The 19,822-nt window shown below is 42.8% G+C and overlaps 1 protein-coding gene across 4 annotated transcripts in view; it reads left to right on the forward strand.

The window, feature by feature from the left end:
- Positions 1-19,822, forward strand: part of NEURL1 (neuralized E3 ubiquitin protein ligase 1) — a 100,141-nt gene that overhangs the window by 30,663 nt on the left and 49,656 nt on the right. For all 4 annotated transcript variants that reach the window (XM_026851605.1, XM_026851600.1, XM_026851603.1 and 1 more), the window contains exon 3: positions 3,720-4,041. In XM_026851605.1, the coding sequence (XP_026707406.1) occupies positions 3,720-4,041 (322 nt within the window). The remainder of the gene's footprint in view (positions 1-3,719; positions 4,042-19,822) is intronic.

A 19,822-nucleotide genomic window follows, 5' to 3' on the forward strand; every position in this document is an offset into this window, starting at 1 on the left:
ATGTACCTGGAGCTGCTTCTTGATGAAGAAATTCATCAGTCCCCTTTGGAACTGAAGCATTTTTTAGGGTCTCAGCACCTTGTGCTTGGGGCCTTTTAAACTTCACCCACAGATATTTTCCAATCTTTATGCCCTCTAGTGTGTGGGACTGCATTTTTCCATTCTTAGCTGATTTTATGCCTCTCATTGGCACAAAGTAGGTCATCTTCTTTGGCAACTTTAGTTCATGGCACACATGAAAGATCTGCCTGCAAATATTTTATTTATGCACAAGGAGTTTTCCAAGAGGTTTGTCTGCATGTAGCTACTGAGTCTGAATGATCCTGCTGTTGCCCATTGCTAGAGATCCCAGAGCACTGGGCCCTACAGCAGCGTATCAGCTTTGCCTGCCTCTTCCCTTAAGCCAATAAAGGAGCAAGAAATTAGGAAGATGCCTCCTTTTGAAAATAGATATTTCCTTTCCTGTGGAGGACTTACTGCTTCCATTCAGGCTAGAAACCCAGAAAGACTCACTCATGTTGCCTAATGGGATTTTTTTCCATGTTGGCCAGCAGTTTGGACAAACAACCACAAAAAACGATTTGGGAGGAGATGAAAGGAACATTTTGTTTTTGAAAACACCATCAAAGATTTGAGTGGGTTTAGTGGTTTAGGCAAAGGTTCTGGGTTATTTCTTCCTCATTCTGAAACAATGTAGCTATCTCTGGAAATTCACACTTGTTTATCACTGTATATTTTAGGATTTTAGCTTGCATAACATATGTGAAGGATACGCATGCAAATCTGCACAGGGGATTTATGAGCAGAACTCCCGCTGAGTCCAGTGGGGAGGTCTCATGGGAATAATCAACAGACTTAGCAGAACTTGTACTCTAGGGATGAATGGAAATGTGAAAATATCTTTGCTTTTCTGATAAGTCCAGCCTGCGATTGCCTTGTCAGTGTGTGTGCCTGTGGAAAGTGGTGTCTTAAACCTTCTTACTAGCTAAAGACTGGGGACCATGAACCCCATCATTCAGGTCCTATAAAGTCTAAACTCTCTTTGGAAAAATAGAGGAAAGAAGTCAGATTTCATTCTGTTTATGAGGTATTGTATCTCAGGTTTTATTCTGAGATTTCTTTGCAGCTTTGGGAATACCATCGAGCAGTCAGATTTCCGCTTTCTTTGCCTCTGAGGTATATGTCCCAGTATGATTTCTCCTATGTAATTCAGGGTACTGATAGAAAGTGGTGTGAGGCTGTCAAAGGTGACACAAGGCACGGGGCAGCAAAGAACAGGAGCCTGAATCTGTGGAAGCAGCCATGGCTTAGCAGTTTGGGTGTAGACTGTATCTTTTTCCTCCCCTTCTAGTACCCAGTGGACCTCCCAAGCTTTTCTGCTAGCAGTGGCTGCCGAAAAGATAATTTGGTCCATCATTAACCATTGCCTTTTTTAGCAAAACTGTGTACCCTTTGTCCAGCTGTGTCTAATTCTTGGCAGGCTTTATACTAGATTTTAATTTGGATATTAATTTGCCTGTGGTCAGATGGTATTGAGAACTGTTTATAGGTGCTGATTAATACATGGAACATGTGCAGCCTTCATTACCATATGAATATTTACTCCATGCAGCCTGTGATTGCTGTGAAGTATTGGCAAGAGACTGTGAAAGAGTAAATTGTACAAATAACAATGAGGCCATATTTATCTCAGACCCAAAAACTTTTAGGGCTTGCAGTAAATTTGCTGCAATAAATAATCCAGGCTTCTTCTTGGAATGTATGTATATGCCCCATTTTGTTATGTGCACATCCCATACACCCCCCTTCCGCTGGGGAGATGCATGATCCCATCCCATCCTGGCCAGCGTATAAAATAGCAAATCTGCTTCAGCCCTTTTTAGTGCCACCCCAGTGTACAGGAGCTTCCCATAGTTCCTGGGACTGAGGTCAGTGCTCAAGTGTTTTATGTAAACAGTTTAGGTGCTTGTCTGAACTGAGTAGGGATAAAGAGCAGCACTCACTTAACCAAGGAACTGTCTGTTGATGACATTTTTCTGAAGCTCTGAGTTATTTTCTCTGATATGCTAATTATAAGACAGAAATCTCTGGGCTTTGAACAATTCTTTTGTTGTGAGCTTGTTGTGCCCCTAGATTTGCCTTGGAGAGGAACATGTGAAAGAAAAATGCAGTATTTACAAATGTGATTAGAAGAGAATTCTGAAGTCCACAAAGAAAATGTCTTGGAGGATCCCTTGTTGAAAATCCTGTGCTTCCAAGCTGGGACATGAGGGGCTGCTGCCAGGCTTTTGAGGACAAAGTTCTGCAGTCCTGGGCAGTTCAGTCTCTGGCACTGCCACTCGTCTCAACCATTAGTAGTTGGGCAGAGCAAGAAATTACAATAAGGTAGCAAGTTTTGTGTGACATCTGGTAGGTGGTTCCTGTCCATGTTTCTGCTGTTGTCCTTCAGTCAAGAGTGAAATTGCTTGAGGCTGCCAAGGCTTCGATGGAGGAGGTCTATCTCAAGTGCTCTCATGTTTGCTGCAGGTTCAGTGCATGAACAGAAACACCAATTATGTGTCAGCTGGCATGCAGGAACTGTCCTGGCCCCACATCAGGACTGGACCCAGCTTCCTTAGGTCTTTAATTTCATAGTCTGTATGCTGACAGGCTGAATCCCTTTGAGAGAAACAGTTCCCAGCAGGTTCATACTCAAACAACAAAATGAGAAGAAAAGTTCTCCAAGGGCATCATCTCAGTCTGGGGACCATACTAACTCTGCTTCCATGGGAATAAAGAGTCCGTGTAACTGCATGGTGGTTTAGATGTGCTGTACATGTTTAGGACCCGCTACCTGCTCCCCTTAGATCCCCTTCAGTCCAGGGCTCAGATCATGTGAAAAGCTGATTGCTCTAGAGGCATCTGTGATCCTTTGTCCTGATGTCTTTCAGGTGCAGAAGGGTGGATATGACACATGCACCATCCCAAAAACTATAGCAGATATTCTTGACGCCAGACACACTGAGTAACCACATACTGACAGGTGGGGTGTAGATGTGCACAACATATTTTGAAAAACACCACTGGCAGCTGAAATAAATAGGTTTTCCCCAATCACAAGGCAGCATCTATCATTGCCTCCTAACTGTGTGTTTAAATACAGTTAAATAAATTGTGTTTCCCCACACACAACAGTTCTCTGTTGCAAGGCTGTGATTTCATCCAATCTGACAAGCTAAAACGGGGGAAGACTGTCTTTTACTTGACTGGGAAACCCAGAAACCCCTATAGTAGTGGTTGTGATCCTGGAGCCAGTGTTTTTCCCTCAGGTCGTGAGAGACCCCATCATCTGAGCACTACCGGGGTAGACCTCTGCTGCTGCAGGTGCTGAGATAAAAGCTCTTATGGCCGTTTTGGGCACATTTTGTGAGAGGGTGATTCTCAGGCCAAAAGGAATTACCCAAGAAATAGAAGTGAGTCATCATGCAGCTCTAATTACATTTCATCTCTCCACATAGATTTAATTTTATTTTTTAAAAAATATGTGCGTTGTATCCTAAGTGTGCAGCATTGCTGCTTGCAGCTGAAAAAGCTACAGTAGTATTTGGTGGGTAAGATGCTTCCTAAATCTAGTGGGCTCCTCTGAGTGGTGGTTGGTGGTGCTTGATGGCATTGAGCCTGTAGTGTGTAAATAGATGTTCAAGTGCCAAACACTGTTATTGCTTCTGTTATCTTTGCAGATCACTAAAAAGCAGTGTTGCTGGAGTGGGGCTCTTAGACTCGGGTTTACTTCCAAGGATCCATCGAGGATTAACCCTGACACACTGCCGAAGTACGCGTGCCCTGACTTGGTTTCCCAAAGTGGTTTTTGGGCCAAGGCTCTTCCAGAAGAGTTTGCGAATGAGGGAAACATCATAGCCTTCTGGGTGGACAAGAAAGGACGGGTTTTCTATCGGGTGAACGACTCTGCTGCGATGCTTTTCTTCAGTGGGGTGAGGACAGCAGAGCCCCTCTGGGCTTTGATCGACGTCTATGGACTCACCCGTGGAGTGCAGCTCTTAGGTGAGTACCTGGCCCCAAATGCGCAGGGGTGATGCTGAGCCGTCCCTGACGAAGGGCCACCCTGCCACTGCCTGCTGCCCTTGCTGTGCTGGGGCAGGTGCAGGGAAACGGCCATTGTTCCTCCCCAGAGGATCTCACGACCTCAGCCTGGATTGGTGGGTGGTTGAAACTTAGCATGTAAATATAATGTGAGTGGGAGGTGGGAAACAACCACTACAGTATAGCACTAGAAGCCATCTGTAAATAAGTGGATTTCTGCTCTATCACAGCATAGTCTGGAGTGTGGCATATACCTTGTAAAACTTTCTTTTTTATCTTACCTGCTGCTTTCCCCGTGCCGAAGTGGGGAAATGTGTTACGGATAAATCCTTCCTGGATGGCACTATTATGATTTTCTGGCTGGTTTAGTGGGGAGATCTGAAACATGGATATCTTCCAAATTACTTGGGAGAAGAGGGGGTTGGTTTTGCCAGGATGTTGCTTTCACAGAGGAGTTTGATTCATCCTCTGGAGCCTGAAGGTTTTATGTACAGCTGGGGTTGGAAGATGAGGAGTGCTGAGTGCCTGTTTCTTCTGCCGTCCTCAGCTGAAATGGAGATAGTTTGTCATTCATGAGGACTCAATTTAGGCCCCAAATGTGCAGGTTGTCAAGGTTTGGGCTGTGTGAGTTTATATATCTTACAGGAACTGAAAAGAGTCTCCAAGGACCCAACTTAAGGGGTAGCTAGGTTGCTGGGGGACCAGAGGTGTGAGCATGCAGCCTTAGAGTTGTCTTTGCATTGTCGCTGGTGGGCAAATCACTGCACTTCTTCATATAACAGTAGTTTCATTGGTCTTGTTTTCACCATGGAAAAGCTTAGATTGTACCTGCAGACCATCATAAGATGAAGTTCCTTCTGAAGATGGGATGATCTTGCTAGGCTGAGAGAGATCCTGGCTTTTTCCTGTTGTGCAGCCTGATAATCTCTGTTAAAATGATATCTTCATGCCATATATGAAAAGCTTTAATTAAGCTTTTTTGACAGTTCTGCTTCCTTTCTGCACTGCTTGCTTTATCAATAAATGTGGTGGCAGGACTGTCTGTAGCAACCTACATGTCAGGGAGGAGGGATGTGGGTTCAGGAGGTGAAGAAATGGGACTGACCTCTTCTTGCTGCAAAAGCTACTGGCCCAAGATAGCACAAGGCAAGGGAATTAAAGAATTTCTCAGCAGCTTTTTGCTTTCTTTTAAGAGCAGAAAGATTTATCCTTTGTTGTGAATCAGCTTGAACCAGAGCCACTAGGCAACTGTTTGTAGGCCAAGGTGGTGATATTTGAATTGGGATCTAGAGTTTGGGCAAATGTCATGCCAAGGGTTCAGTTAGAAAGAGCTGATAAATGACTCCAAGTCCTCCGGCTGTTCTTTTGAGATTTGGCACCTTGGGACTCCTCCACCTGATTAATGAGGGCCCATAACTCGGGATTATGTGTTTCCTTTCAAAACACCAGAGAAATCATTTCCTATCCATCATCCTCCCCTGCATTGTCCTAGCATCTTCCACATCTCCTTTCACAAGGAAAATGTGACTCTTGCCAGTCACTGACTTGCCGCTAGTCTAACAGGCTTCGGACTCTCTGGTGGGTATAAAGTCCCTGAATGAAGCAGGCAGCTTCTGAGTTTACACAGTTGGCGTGGAGCTCAGATACGTATTTATAGTTAGTTCCAGCAGCCTTCAGCAGGCTTTAAGCCTAGAAATTGTGCTGAAATGTCTTCAGCTCGAGTCTTCTCTATCTCCATTCATTATTACACAGCACTAAAAGTCAGAGCAGGGAAATAGTCAGCTGTGTTGCCTCTGGATCCTATAGACATACCCACTGCAATGCTCTGCATGCCTGTTTTAGTGTAGCAGACCACACATATAGTACAGGACAACTTGCCAAAACCTCCTGGACTTGATAAATGAATTTCATAACTTTGCTACAAACATATGGCTGAATTCAGCCTGGTATGGCATGCAGGGCATCTGATGGAGGGTGGGGATGCTGGAGTGGTACGTTGAACAGAAGAGCCTAGCATTTCAGATTCTAGTTTAATGATTTATTCTATCCCCCAACCCCAAACGTGTTTCTTGTTCTTGACCCTCGCTATTTTCCTAATGACTGTAGGGTTGCAGGGCCATACTGCACCTCTGCACTGTCTCCATTTGCTTTTGTGTGTATTTCAGCCAAGAATTGACCAAAAGCTTTACCATTTCTGGTGCCTGTCATTCTGTTTATTGCAGAATTATTCCCTCCCCACTCCCAATAATGCAACTTCACTTCCAAAATCAGATTTGCCCCAAGGAAAGATGTGCAGCAGTAAGTCTTGTGTCACTGCAAGATCCCAGCCCTGCAGGGGAATGCACAGTGTGCATTTGTGGCCCCAAAAGTCACAACTTCCAAAACATCACGTTTGTGTTTTGCTCATCTGCATAACAGTAGCAGTTCCAGCCAAAATAAAGGTCCCAGTAAAGCAGGGCAAAGACCAAGTCTAGTGGCACTGTTTGTCTTACAGATTTAATGAAGAGGCACTTGAACAAAAGAGGGCCCAAAGCCTGGGGGAGTTAAATGATTTGCCAGAGCTTAAAAAGCAGTGCCGCCTGATTCAGGGATGCTATCAGCCGTGTTGTCCAGCTCAGTCCTGCCTCCCTCTTTATCAGTATCACAGGCATTGCACAACACTCTGGCATCACTAAATTGTGCCTGTGGATGAAAGAGAAACAGCTGGTTTGTACCTTAATTTTTCATTTCCTTCTTATGGCTTTAGCCATAGCATCAGCCTTACTGGCAGTTACCCTCATGTCATTACTGCTGTCAGTGCACTGTTGCAGATGTTCCTGGGTCTGACTGCCCTTGCTATATCTTCAGAAGCAGAGCCCTTTAAGCAGCATCTTTGCCTGCTTGATTTTGTTCTGAAACATGTAGAAAGGGCTTACACAGTCCATGCATCTCAGCCGAGGGGAGGTCAGGAACTGAGTTTGGACCATGTCTTGCCTGTGACTGCTGGTGTGAATCAGAATGAGAGACTGGCTTAAATCCACCTTGAGGTGCCTTCAGTGATGAGGTTGACAGTGCTCACACGCTCAGTCGCAGTTGAGAGGCTAGTCCTTGCTCTCCTTGCCTCTGCCCATGTTATAGAGATAAAAAGGCTTAAAGTCACCCAGGAATCTGGTCTCCTCTGATCACACAGTCTCAGCTGGTTTCCTGCCACAATGTAAAGGCCTGCATAGGTGAGGTTGTTGCAATCCAGTGCATGCAAGTTCTGTGTTTTAGGGCATGAGTTTCAGCGTAGATGCAGGCTTATGTGACCTGTAAACATGCCCTTATACAGCGACTCTCCTGCCAACATGCTCAACTTGCAGGCAGGATGGTTTACAGCTCTGCTTCCCTTTTTGGGCAGCTAGTTTTGCACAAGTGCACTTTTACATTCCAGGATAATTTAAAGTAATATTTACTAGGAATGTGTCTTAGCCTTATGTTATCACTTCAACATACACACATGCTCATTCACACTTTAAAAAGAGTCCGAGAAAAATGGAATATATGCAATCTGCTGCCTCGCTGCTGTGATAAAGCATCAAAAAAGAAAGGGAAAGGACCAGCTGTTTAAATCCTGGGGTCCTCGCAGCCCTGGAGGAAGGATAGCAGCTCATGGGAACCAAATGGTGGTGTCTCACAGTAGCCAGCTTCTTTCAAGCACTTGGCCACTTAGCCCAGCATAGACTAAGAAGTGTTCATGTACACTTTCTGTGGACTCACTGTAGGACAGCAAGGATGATGACTTTCCTCAGTGATGTGTGTGTTAAAGCGTAACGTGTGTTTTCAGCATTTTCCTGTACCTTTTGGTGGGGAATTCGAGGCTTATCTGTTCTATGGTGCCTTTTTGAAAATGTCACCGTTTTTTTTGCCATTGACTTTGTAGCCCAGGATTGCAGAATGGTTAAGATTGGAAAGGACCTATAAAGATCATCTAGTCCTACCATCTAGTGTCTTTTCTTTCAAAGCATGACACGTGCTCTGAAAGCATGGAAAATGGGACTGCAAAGAAATTATGATTTCGGCATACCTCTCTACCCACCCTGTATTTCCAGTGGTCCCATTCATTACCAGCATGGTCAGCAACCAAACCCTTTTACTGCTCATTACCCTGTTCATGCTCTTCTCCCATCCATCTGTATTTTCATTCATGCAGTATTTCAGTGTAGTCTTGGTCTTTTACCAGCACAGACTTGAAAACCAAGGATAAGCCACTGAGAGGCACCTGTTGAAAGCAAAGCTTCATCACCTCTTGTATATATAAAATATGTGAAAAACTAGTAAGGCCTTGCAAACTGAGAAAATTTTAAATTCATATGTATTTATATATGTATTTAAATAACATAATGCATTTTAATGTATTAGGTTTACCTGAAGTAGAAACAGTATAAAAATATACTTCAGTCATAAATGCATATACTGATCCTTGTAGAATTAACTGGCAGCACTGTATATTATATTAAATATTTAGGAAATCTTTTCTTTCTCCAGATTCCCTTCCTAACTTCTTACTGCTTCATGTTTACAAAGTATCAAAAGTCAAGATGTGGGCTGTTCATGGATGGAAATGTTCCCATCTCAGGACTCAACCTGGTGTATATTTGGCAAGGAAGTTGCACATTTTGTAGGGAAAGAAGGAAACATGTTTTTATTTCTTCACTCCTGTCAGTTTTTAGGTAAACTGAATCTCTAGCTCCAGGGCACCTTTAGAAGAAACATTAAATAAGCCTCAAATGATGTGGATTTATGGGCAAATTTCAGGTGTGAATGGTATAAGACTGATGATAAATTTGATTTATTGCATGCATCTGGAGTTTTACCATGTGGTTATTACCATTTTATTTTCCAAGTGCAAAACTTATTTTCCATTGCCCACAGGAATCCATTTTTGTTGCTATTCTGACACATGCAAATAAGCAGACTGATCTGCTGAGAGTGCTTCACACTAAACAAAATTGGATAATCAAATATGACTGCAGTGTATTTTTATAGTGTATTGTTGAAAGTGGAAGCTATAAACTATTTACCCTCTCTGTGGAAGTCTGTGACTATCTGATGGAAAAGAATAATATGTGTTTAAACAGAGTCCTACTTAATGAAGGCAAAATATACACGACCTGCAAACAGTCAGTTGTCCTTGTTTCTCCGCATCTCCTAAGGGGAGAGAGAATTTAAATAGCTCATAAAGTTTTATTGTCTGTAGCTGTTATCTCTATGGCAGCTGCAGGAAGCTCTCTAACACGACTAAAAATGTGAAAACAGTTTAATAAATAACTCATCTCTTGCCATTTTAATTAATCCCTGCTTTGCCTTAGCACTTCTGGAGGGATGTATTTTTCCAGATGTGACCGATATCCAAAAGCCCACAGCCCAAAGGCAGGTCCTTGTGCTTGAAAGTCTGTCTGTCCTCCAGGTCTGTCTTGCTTAGGATGATGAGGCTGCTGGACACAGCGCTTTCAAGCAAGCCAGAGATCTTGGCCACATCAGTGCAGTGGGTTTTTTTCTCTTTGCATTGGGTTGTAAACAGTGGAGAATTTGTGCCCATGAGCCTGGGCTGGCCCGAGAGCCTTTCTGCCCTCCCGCTGCCTGTGCTGGCAGCGCTGCGGGGTTCAGGCTGTGCAGCTGAATGGCACATACCAAGTCAGTCAGAACAGCCAGAAGCCAGGTAAAATAAGGTCTCTGAGGGATCATCGTTTCAGGCTTCACCAAGTCTTGATGAGATGCTGAACTGCGAAGTGGCACAGAGGCTGTGTGTGTTACATACATTTTACCAGTGTTGCTCGTTGGTGTACCTGTTGCTTTCACCTGAACCACCATGGCCTTAGTGGGGCTGCTTGTGGAGCTAAGGCATTGCTGCAGGTGAACAGGAGGGACAAAATCAGGCACATAACGTGTTATTGGGCACATTATATCCACAAAATATGCACACTGGTGTCGAAGAGCCTGCAAGAGGACCTGGGTAAGATAAATTTAAGAGGGATTAGTCTGGCTATTGTTGCCCAGACTGGGAAAAATAAAGACTGTAACAAAGACAGAATGACCAGTGGAAAGATAAGTTCCTTTAGTTCTGGTAATCTGAAATATTGTTCCTAACACAGGCAAAAAGGGCTACATAATAATATTTTCCGTGTTACCCATAAAAGCCCAAGGATATATGAAAACTCTGACAATTGTAAGTGGTGTTTACATTATGGGTATGTGTACACTGTAGTTCAGATGCTGACACTGCAAAGATAGGCCCTTGTGTTAAAAAATGTGATGTCTTCATATTAAATATCTGCTGTAATGATTGATTTGGCTGTTGCTTTAAGGAGGTAAATATTGATGGTTTGCACTAAGAAGTTTATCTTGCCTTTGCTAAGTGTTGTTATTTTTTAACAGAAGTGTGGAACCTGTAGTCTGGAAACAGAGATTGCAGAGAAAAGGGCTTTGACTTTCTTTTACTTCTATTAAAGGTATAAACTACTGGAATAATTGAATATATTAGACAGCGATAGTTACAGAAGTTTCTGGTATAGACAAGGCCTTAGAGAATAATAACACGCTGCTAATGGAGCAGTGTATTCTTTTGAGAGCATTTCAAAGAGTTCCTTATGCTAGCAAAGATTTTGGTGTTCTGATTTAAACCATTAGGTTTAAGATATCTATGCTGTTTTTTTTAAAAAATGCATTCCCTTAATTGATACTTAATGCCACATATAATTGTATTTTCCTTAGTATGTCTAATGTGATTCCTATTGTAATTCTGTACTAAGTGTCTTTAAAAAGAAAGGTGAAGAGAATATCTTGGTACAGGGTATTAATCTTTGCAGCTTTCTTAATGCCTTTCTCCAAAATATTCAGCAAAATAATTTAAACTGTACAAACCTTGGTCTGTAATGCTGAAACCTAATTCCTATTCATTTATAAAGCTATAGCTTGACAAAAAGACTGCATTTATTCCAGCGTGAGACAGTTGGAGCTGGAAGTAAGCTTTGAATGTGAACTGAGTAGATGATATGGTAAAAGTATAACAACTTGTGTTAATCTTACAATTCCAGCTGTTCCAGCTGTGGAGGCCCTTTCCCCTAAGCCTGTATGACAGATGATGGCTAAGCATTGCTTATATGATAAAACTAAACACCGTCTCTGTACATTATGTCTCTGCTGGTGTGAGATAGCACTTTGTCATTTGAATGTCTAATTTGCATCACAGCTGCTGAATACCCAATTTTCTGTACAGAGAATATGATTTTGTTATCCCTGTAGGTGTCTGGGTTATTAAAAACATTTGTCACCTTTAATAAAATTAAATTCGCTTTTCCATCCATATCAGCAACACAGCTAAAAAAGAGATTGCTTTGTACTGCAAAGTCTCAATTTTTTTCTTTTCCAAAGCTTTATAAGCAGAACTGTTGTTGCACTCCATCTGGAAAGCCTTACCTGTGGCCCAACTCTACTCTCAGTTTTACCAGCCTAAACTTGGAGCCACCTGTCACTCTGGTTTTACACTGTGAGCAGAATCTAGCCTTGGGTTTTTGCTCATTCATCACTTCTCTTTGGCCAAACACTGAGCAGCAGAAGCTCCTCCTTGCCTGGTTTGTCCCGAAGAAAACAAAACATTTTGAGTCAGGGAACCTGTGCTGATTCAAGCTAGGGCCTCTGCTTCCATGTACTCTTCTCCAGTCCAGGAGAAATGAGCCTCTCAGGGTCTGTGTAACTGTAGCTGTTCACAAGTAGCTGAAAGATGGCAAAAATGCAGGTGGCATCATCTGCTTGTGCAGACTCAGATCTTTCACTAGTGACTCGGGTCTGCACTAACTGCAGGCTGCTCTCCCAGCACTGATGGACTGGTGCAGCAATGCCCAACCCAGTCAGGTAAGCAGTGCTGCCTGCCACAGCATTATATCATGCTGTCGATAGAACTGTTGCTAAATTCTTTGATACGATTCCCCACAGCCTCCTTCTAGAGAAGCTGATACATTAGACAAGTGGCCCATGCAGTGTGTAGGATCTGGCTAACAGGCTGCACCCAGAGGGTGCTGGTAAATAGCTTTTTTTCAAACTGGCAACCTGTCACAAGTGGGATCCCCCAGAGATCGATATTAGGTCCAATGATGTTTAGTATCTTCATAAGTGGTCTGGATGATGGGATCACGTGTACTTGATGAAGTTGGCTGGTGATGCTAAAGTGAGTGGGGAAGTGGACACTTTGGAAGGGAGAGCCACCCTGCAGGAAGACCTGGATAGGCTGGAAGAGTGGGACAAGAACCTGATGAAGTTCAACAAGGACAAGTGTAAGGTTCTGCACATAGGAAAACATAATCCAGGAGTGCAGCACAGACCGGGATCTATCTGACTGGAGAGCAGCTCTGTGGAAAGGGACCTGGGGGTCCTGGTGGATAACAAGCTCAATAGGAGTAAACAATGTGCTGCAGCGGCAAAGAAAGTCAATGGGATGCTGGGTTACATCAACAAGGGCATCACCAGCAGAGATAAAGATGTTATCCCATTCTATTCAATGCTTGTTATGCCACACCTGGAATACTGTGTTCAGTTTTGATCCCCACTATACAAAAAAGATGTGGACAGGCTGGAGAAGTCCAGAGGAGGGCCACAAAGACAGTCAGGGGACTGGGAAGCCTGTCCTATAAGGAAAGGCTGAGAGAATTTGGTTTATTTAGCCTTGAGAAGGCTTAGGGGAGACCTTATCACCATGTTCCAGTATTTAAAGGGTGACTACCAAGATGATGGAGACTCCCTTTTTACAAGGAGTCACATGGAAAAGATGAGGGGTAATGGGTACAAGTTACTTCTGGGGAGATTCCGATTGAACACAAGATGAAAATTTTTCACAGTGAGAACAATCAGCCACTGGAATAATCTCCCCAGGGAAGTGGTGGATTCCTCAACATTGGACGCTTTTAAGATTCAGCGGGACCATGCTTCTGCCAGAAAGGTTGGACCAGGTGATCCTTTAAGTCCCTTCCAACCTGGTATTGTATGATTCTAAATCATGGTGCATTCTTCTTGCATCAAAAAGTTATTGTCCATGTGTGATGCATAAGAGTGTGCCTGCTACCTGCTACCAGTAACTGGCCTTAGACACTAAGTTTCACACTAAATTATGATGATAATACAAGGGCTAGAATGACCCTTTGTTCATTTATGCTGAAAATATTAACTAGTTGGGATTTCATAGACAGAAAAAGCCTCTCTGCTCATCACCTGTATGTGACTTTTCTGGTGGGTATGAAATGCAATTCACATGACTGTGTGTCAATACAAACAATACAGTACAACTTGGGGGGGTTGTCTAGATAGAGGATGGATTGAGTCAAATGAAAAAATTTCTTAAAAAGTAGAATTTCCAGTGGTACTTCCAGGGCAGGCAAATGCAAAGGTATTACTGGTGTTCTCAGACAGGGGTTGGGGAGAATTGGAGTGTGCATGGAGGAGGGATCCCTGTGCTGGCCCACATGTGTGTGTGTGTGTGTGTGTGTGTGTGTTCTTCCCTGCAAATCTGCTTCACCCTGTGCTGGAGGCAGAGCCCGAGGCTGAGTGAGCCCTTGGTCTTGCACCATTCTTCTGATCTCAGCTTGCTGCAGTCTTGTTCTTAGTTCCAGCCTTAGCTTGGGCCACACACACTGGGTCACTGAAGGTCCACTGAATCCAGTGTCCTATCTCTGACAGTGACCAGCATCTCTAGGTCCTCCTTTTTAGTCATGCTGAGCTACTAGTTCTGTTCTCTAAGATGTACTACCTGTGTTAAATCAACTCCTGATTTTGATGCAGATGTTACATCAGATCTGCTTATGATGCAGCTGGTCCTGCAAGGTGCTGTGCTCAGTGAGATGCTGGGCTTCTCTCTCCTGCTCAGACATTTAGGAAAATTCTTGCATTCTTCTGTCACACTCTTTTAATCACATCTTCACAATAAGTTCTTCTGACATTATTACATGTTTTCCTTATGTTGAGGCATTTGATGAAAATACCATCCATTGTACTGACATGTACTAGATAAATGCTTCTTCATATTGTCATGAAATTATAGCAGGTTACTGTTGGCAGAACTTTGAAAAATTTATAAAAAGCTTTTCCATGTATATAGGCTAGAACAGTATGTCCAGTCACAAGTTTTGATTAGCATAGTTTTTGTTAAAGGCTTCTACAGAAATATTTAAAGAGAAATTTCCATTCCATCTACTCCTATTAGATTTTGAAATTAAACTTATTTGGGATTGATAAATTTTTAGTCTGTAGCTGGGGATAAAAGATGGATAAATCAGATTGCTGGCCACTGAATCAAATCTTGTACCACTGGCTATGGCTGGTGTGTTTAAGAAGATGAAAATCTCTTGTGATTCATCTGGCCACCAGTGTGACCCTTCACAGACAATTAATTCTCTTCAGGGGGAAAAAAAAGTTTAATTGCTCTATCTTCTTTTAAGAGGATAAAGACCACTCCAGGGAAAAAGCCTTTAGAATCCAATAATCCTATTCTTGCACTGGTACCATGCCAATAAATACTGCACCACTTGCATGGAAACATCTGAAGCCTCCAAAATCTTTAATGCAGTGTTCCCCCTTTCTCTGCATGCCCGAGTCCAGAGGACCCCAGCACCTCAAAGCCATGTAAGTGTTTACTTTAACTGAGAGACCAATGACAATTTGTTTGATGTGTTTCCATAGACATTTGCATTTCCTTCTCATTGTGCAGTGGTGTTTCCCTGGTTGATTTTCTTTGCCCTCTTTGGTGTCTGTAGGCAGCAGCCATCACTCTCCTGAGCCTTTCACAGACATCAGTAGACAGCTCTGTTATCCCAGTATGGCCTGTGTGACAGTATGTTTTTGATAAAAACACTGGTTCTGTGGTTTCTGCCTCTGTTTCTAGGCCTGGTGGGTTCTAGGTGGATGTGATTCAGTGACCCCATACACAGCAATATGCTCACATCTGAGGTGAGTCTTGATGTTGCCAGCATTTGTCAAAAGAGTTTTTTATTACCTCTTTCCTAACATGGAAGAGTCTGCGATCTTGACTGTAACACTGCTTGGCCAGGTGGAAGGAAATTGGCCTCATGCTGGTCGGTGATAGAAACAGCTGGAAAGAAAACTGAACTGATGGAGAATTTCACTGTGGAGCTGCAGGGACTGGCAATTTCAGCTCAGCCTAATTGGTTCACTCAAGAGAAATACATAAATAATTTGATCTTAGGCCATAAACACTGTTATAACTATTTGTATGATAATTTCTAGTGCTTTAGTTTTGGATGAGAGACCTAAAAGTCTAGTGCTCTAGAAAAACTAGATAAAGACTCCAAAGAGTCAAAGTAACAATCTAGTGGTTAGTCAGAGGATGCTCTACATTTGCAGGCTGAGGGGTGAAAGCTGATGGAGGAAGAATTCAAGTGGGAAGTAAACCACTATGTTTTAAAGGGTGCGTGATTTCCAGCTGGACAGAATACCTATTCTCAGTTACTCAGAAAAGAAGTCTGCATAGGCTGCAGGGTGGTTAACTACTAATCATCAGCAGGATGGTTAACTAGTTACCCACCTCTTACGGATATGTAGTTGTATCTGGTATGCCAGAAATCAGGTATATGCTTGAGTAAGTATGTTAATTCACATTCCTAAAGATAGCTATGTGCTTAAGTGCTTTGCTGGATCTCTTTCTTTGCCATCTGCTTGTTACTGGGTTCTGTGCAGGGCTTGCTAGGTCAAAACCATTGGTCTGTGGTTAATCAGTAATCAGTGGTTATGCAGGGATTAGTCTCTGTGCTTAATGTTTTTTTCTGAGAAGCAAAGACTGTTTTAGGAGGCGAAGAAGGAGGAGAGAGATGAGCACGAGCAGGGGAGCGTGGAATGCACTGCTGAAGTTGGAGGGGAGGTAGAGGGGTTGCCTCCCAGCAATGCTTGCTTTTTTTGGAAAACATGGCTAGTTTCTGTGCAGGAAGGTTTAAGAAGGGGTCCAGAAGCATGAGGGGAGTAGGAAGATGAAAGCATGGAAACAGGGTGTACTGCTGTCTGAAAGCAGTGGAAGAAGGACAGGTTTGGCAAAGAGAGATCAGGTTATATTGATGGGGAAGTCAAGAACAACAATCCAGTGACCGAGATACCATTCCTTTCTTGTCTGGTTTCTCCACTCACGAAAGGTTGTTTATACCTGTAAATCACTGGCTCATTTTGACTCTGTGGTGATAATTCATAACCCAATGGCTTTGGTTTTTGGTTTCCTTTTTTTTTTTTTTTTTTTTCCTTTATCTGGACAGCACAGGGTGTTAGGTGTGTTTGAACTGTTTTGCATGGGTCACTGGATGCCTGGCATGTTCCTTGAAGATAAGTGAGCTCTTTTATCAGGTCAAGTACATACTACCGACACTATCAAAGGGATCATGAAGATACAGGAGAAAAATGGCACATGGGGAAAAATCTGAGTCAGATGTGTTTCTTATGTCCCAAATTAGACTGGTGGCTCTTTATTCCACTCTTGATAACACCTATTCCTCTTTGTGCAATGGCTCTTTTCATCATATAGTTAATTTATTATAGAAGTCTTCTGCTAACAACAAACATTGACAGATCTATCAAAGGACTGTTTTGGATGAAGGTGAGCAGGCTGTGTGAGGAGAGAGGAGATACTCTTTTGTTTGGCAGTGCTTTGCAGTTACACTCTTTAGTCTGTGTCTGTGGAATTTGCTGCCAGATAAACTCCTGTCTATTGAGTTGCACTTTAGAGTCTAATCTTCCAGTTAGTAGCATCACTAATTTGCTTGGCTGAGAAAAAAAAACAAACCACAAAATCTTGTTAAAATATGTACTGAGCATAGTCTTTTCCTACAGAGGGTTTAGTTACAATGGATAACCTAGAGAATTAATGCAAATTCATTGCAAATATGGCTTTAAAAAGGACTAGTTATGCTAACCTGAATAATTTCTGTGGGCAAGCATTTAGAATTGAAATAGCCTGACTTTGGTTTAGCTAGATTCAGAGTGAGCTCAGCTTTACTTTGTTTTGATGGCAACCACAAAAGTGAGGAAAATAAATCTTAGCCCTTCTCTGAGATGGGCACAGGGGTAATTGGCAGCTACTGGAGAAACCCAGGCATTCATCTTTTCCTGGCTTTAGCAAAAGGGTGAAAACTAGCAGTGAATGATAGGAGCTTGTCAGACTGTTCTGGGTAGACCTAAAGATAACTTCACCATCAGTCCTGGAGATGTGTCACTGTTGGTTATTTTGGCATAAATGTAGGCTGGGGCATATTCGCAGCCAGCAGTCCCAGATGCTTACAACTGCAGTCCCCTCCTCAGGATGTTTCTATTGGCAGCTATTTGACCAAGCTATTATTTTATGGTATATTTAGTTCTTTTTTATCTTTCCTCACTGTCAGTCTATCCAGCCCAATAATCATGTTTTCTTCTTTACCACAGCCTCCATATCCTGCTGTCATTCTAAAAATGTTTCTGTGATGTTAAATCTTTTACAGTTATATGATGAGAATTAATTCATTCTGACACAGCCATGAAAATCTGATTCAATTCCTTTTTTTGGTGTCTCAGTCACAGCCCTTGATCACAAATCAGCATGAGTCAGAATTTCCCAGGTTATTATTTCCTCAAAAAGGCTGATTGCAACCCTGTCTCCATATTTAATATCCTTTTTCTGACTGGTGGAGCCAAGCAGTTTGGGCTGCAGTGATTTTGTTTGGAGACGTGTCTGTTGTTCTGACATTCAATGCTACTGGTGGGAAAGGTAACACCAAAGAATATCCTAGACCAGTTTTAGTGTTGCAGTTTCCCATCATCAGGTAGTTGAGTCCACATTGGCTCTACAACATAAAGAGGACTACAGAAACTAACAGGATTTATTCCTCTGGAAACTAAGAAATCGTGGGTCTCAGGTGGGGAGGGAACACAGTGGCTTTATCAGCTTGTGCCAGGACATGAGAATTTAGTAATGAAGATTTTCAAACTGGCCATACTGTGCTGAGATCTTCTGCCAAAACAGACTGTCCTGAAATGTTTCAGATAGATAGGGTTTGAATCCTTTTGGGTTCAACTGGTTGAGTAGCTTATCTGGAGTTACTAAAAGTAGACCACAATGAAAAACAAGTGAGAAATACTCTCTTTGGGGCCATTATCATACATTTATTCTCGCCAATACATATTTGTCTCTCAAATTTTATGTCTGGAGGCCAGGACCACATTGGCTGCCCATTGAAAGAGTGGAGTGCCGTCAGACTGTTCAGCGTTGGGCTGTGCTATGGCCAGGAGGGGTTTGGAGGCACGAAGGAGGCTTCCTTTTCCTTACAGAGTCTCTGCCTCTGGAAGCAAACACAGGAGGATATCCTGCTTCCACTTGCTGCTGTACTTCCCCTTGTTCTGAGGGATGTGCTCTTGGCTGAGCAGCAGCTGAAGGGGCTGCAGGAAGGAGTAGGCATTGCTTCTTGCAGGTCCCAAGAGGCAGGTGAGATCCCTGAGCCCGCCTCAGGGGGTTGTCACTGCACAAATTCAGCTTGAGGACTAAGGAACCATTCCCATGTTTTCTATTGATTGCTGCAGTTTCCTTTTGCAGTTCTCTTGGGTTCTTCAAATAGGGCAGTAGTAGCTTTAGTACCCACTTGGGTTTTTTGCTTGCTTGGTTGTTTCCTACCAAGCTCTAGGAATATTTTTTTAACATGAAATAGAAAAAAAAAAATGCCCTGACAGATTGACCCATTATTTTTATGAGGGAAGACTATTTATTAGGATTTAATTGTGCAGGAAAAGCAACCAACTGCCTGCAGGGGAAAGCCTTTACACACTGGTGTGAGTACATCAGATCAATAACTAATGGTTAACAGGAAGGGACAAAAAGTCATCCTTAATTTTAGCGGTAAAGGATTCGGCTCCTGATTCAGGCTCAGACTGCTCATCTTCCTGAGACAGATCACACAAGTGCCTGCTTTCTGCAGGACAGAGATACCACTTTTCTTCTTGACAGGGAGCTGTGGGTTTCAACTCATCTGAGTTATTGGATTCCTCATGTGCTAAAGTGGGCAAGCCAAGCTACTGGTCCAACCAAAGTGCTTTATCTTTGTTTGACTTGCATGCCTTGTGAGTGTGTTTCTGGCAGAGACTTGAGTTACTGTTTCATGATTCAATTTTGTATTGTGTTGCACACGCTAAAGTCTGTGCTGTGTTGCTCCTACCCTGCTTGACACAATGGTTATTAAAGCTTAGGTGAGTGAACTCAATTTCCTCTAAAATTTCTAAACAGTTCTAGGCATTATTGGTGAGGATAATTAGGATAAGATGCTGATAGCTGAGCAGAATGTGAGCCTTTGTGAGACTCATCCATTATTAATCAGCCATGTAATTTCCCTTAAGTGACAAGGTGTGATTGGTTTTTTTTAGGCCCAATTGCATCTTCATGCTATGAGCAGAAATGAAACCCTCTTGCCTGCATTATTCTGAATTACCCGTTTGGGAAATGAGGTTGCCATAGGTTGGAGATACTGCCTGGGAGCTTGCTCGTGACAGAGACAATCAGATGCTGAATAAGCAAGAAATTAATTCTTCCTTCCCTTTCTCCTTTCCACATAAGAGATGGGTTTGGTTTTGCTGGAGTTTTGCCTGCGTAAAGGCTGCAGTATGGCATGAATGTGTGCTGTCACACTTAACCTTTGACACGTTAGAAAGCAGCTTATGGTGGGGGCAAAAAGCCTTCTCCGATGGCAGTATCTGCTGAGCCTGCCTGGGGGGGGGGGGG

The sequence above is a fragment of the Athene cunicularia genome, assembly GCF_003259725.1.
Source record: "Athene cunicularia isolate RWA chromosome 6 unlocalized genomic scaffold, athCun1 chr6_part1, whole genome shotgun sequence".
NCBI classification, from domain to species: domain Eukaryota; kingdom Metazoa; phylum Chordata; class Aves; order Strigiformes; family Strigidae; genus Athene; species Athene cunicularia.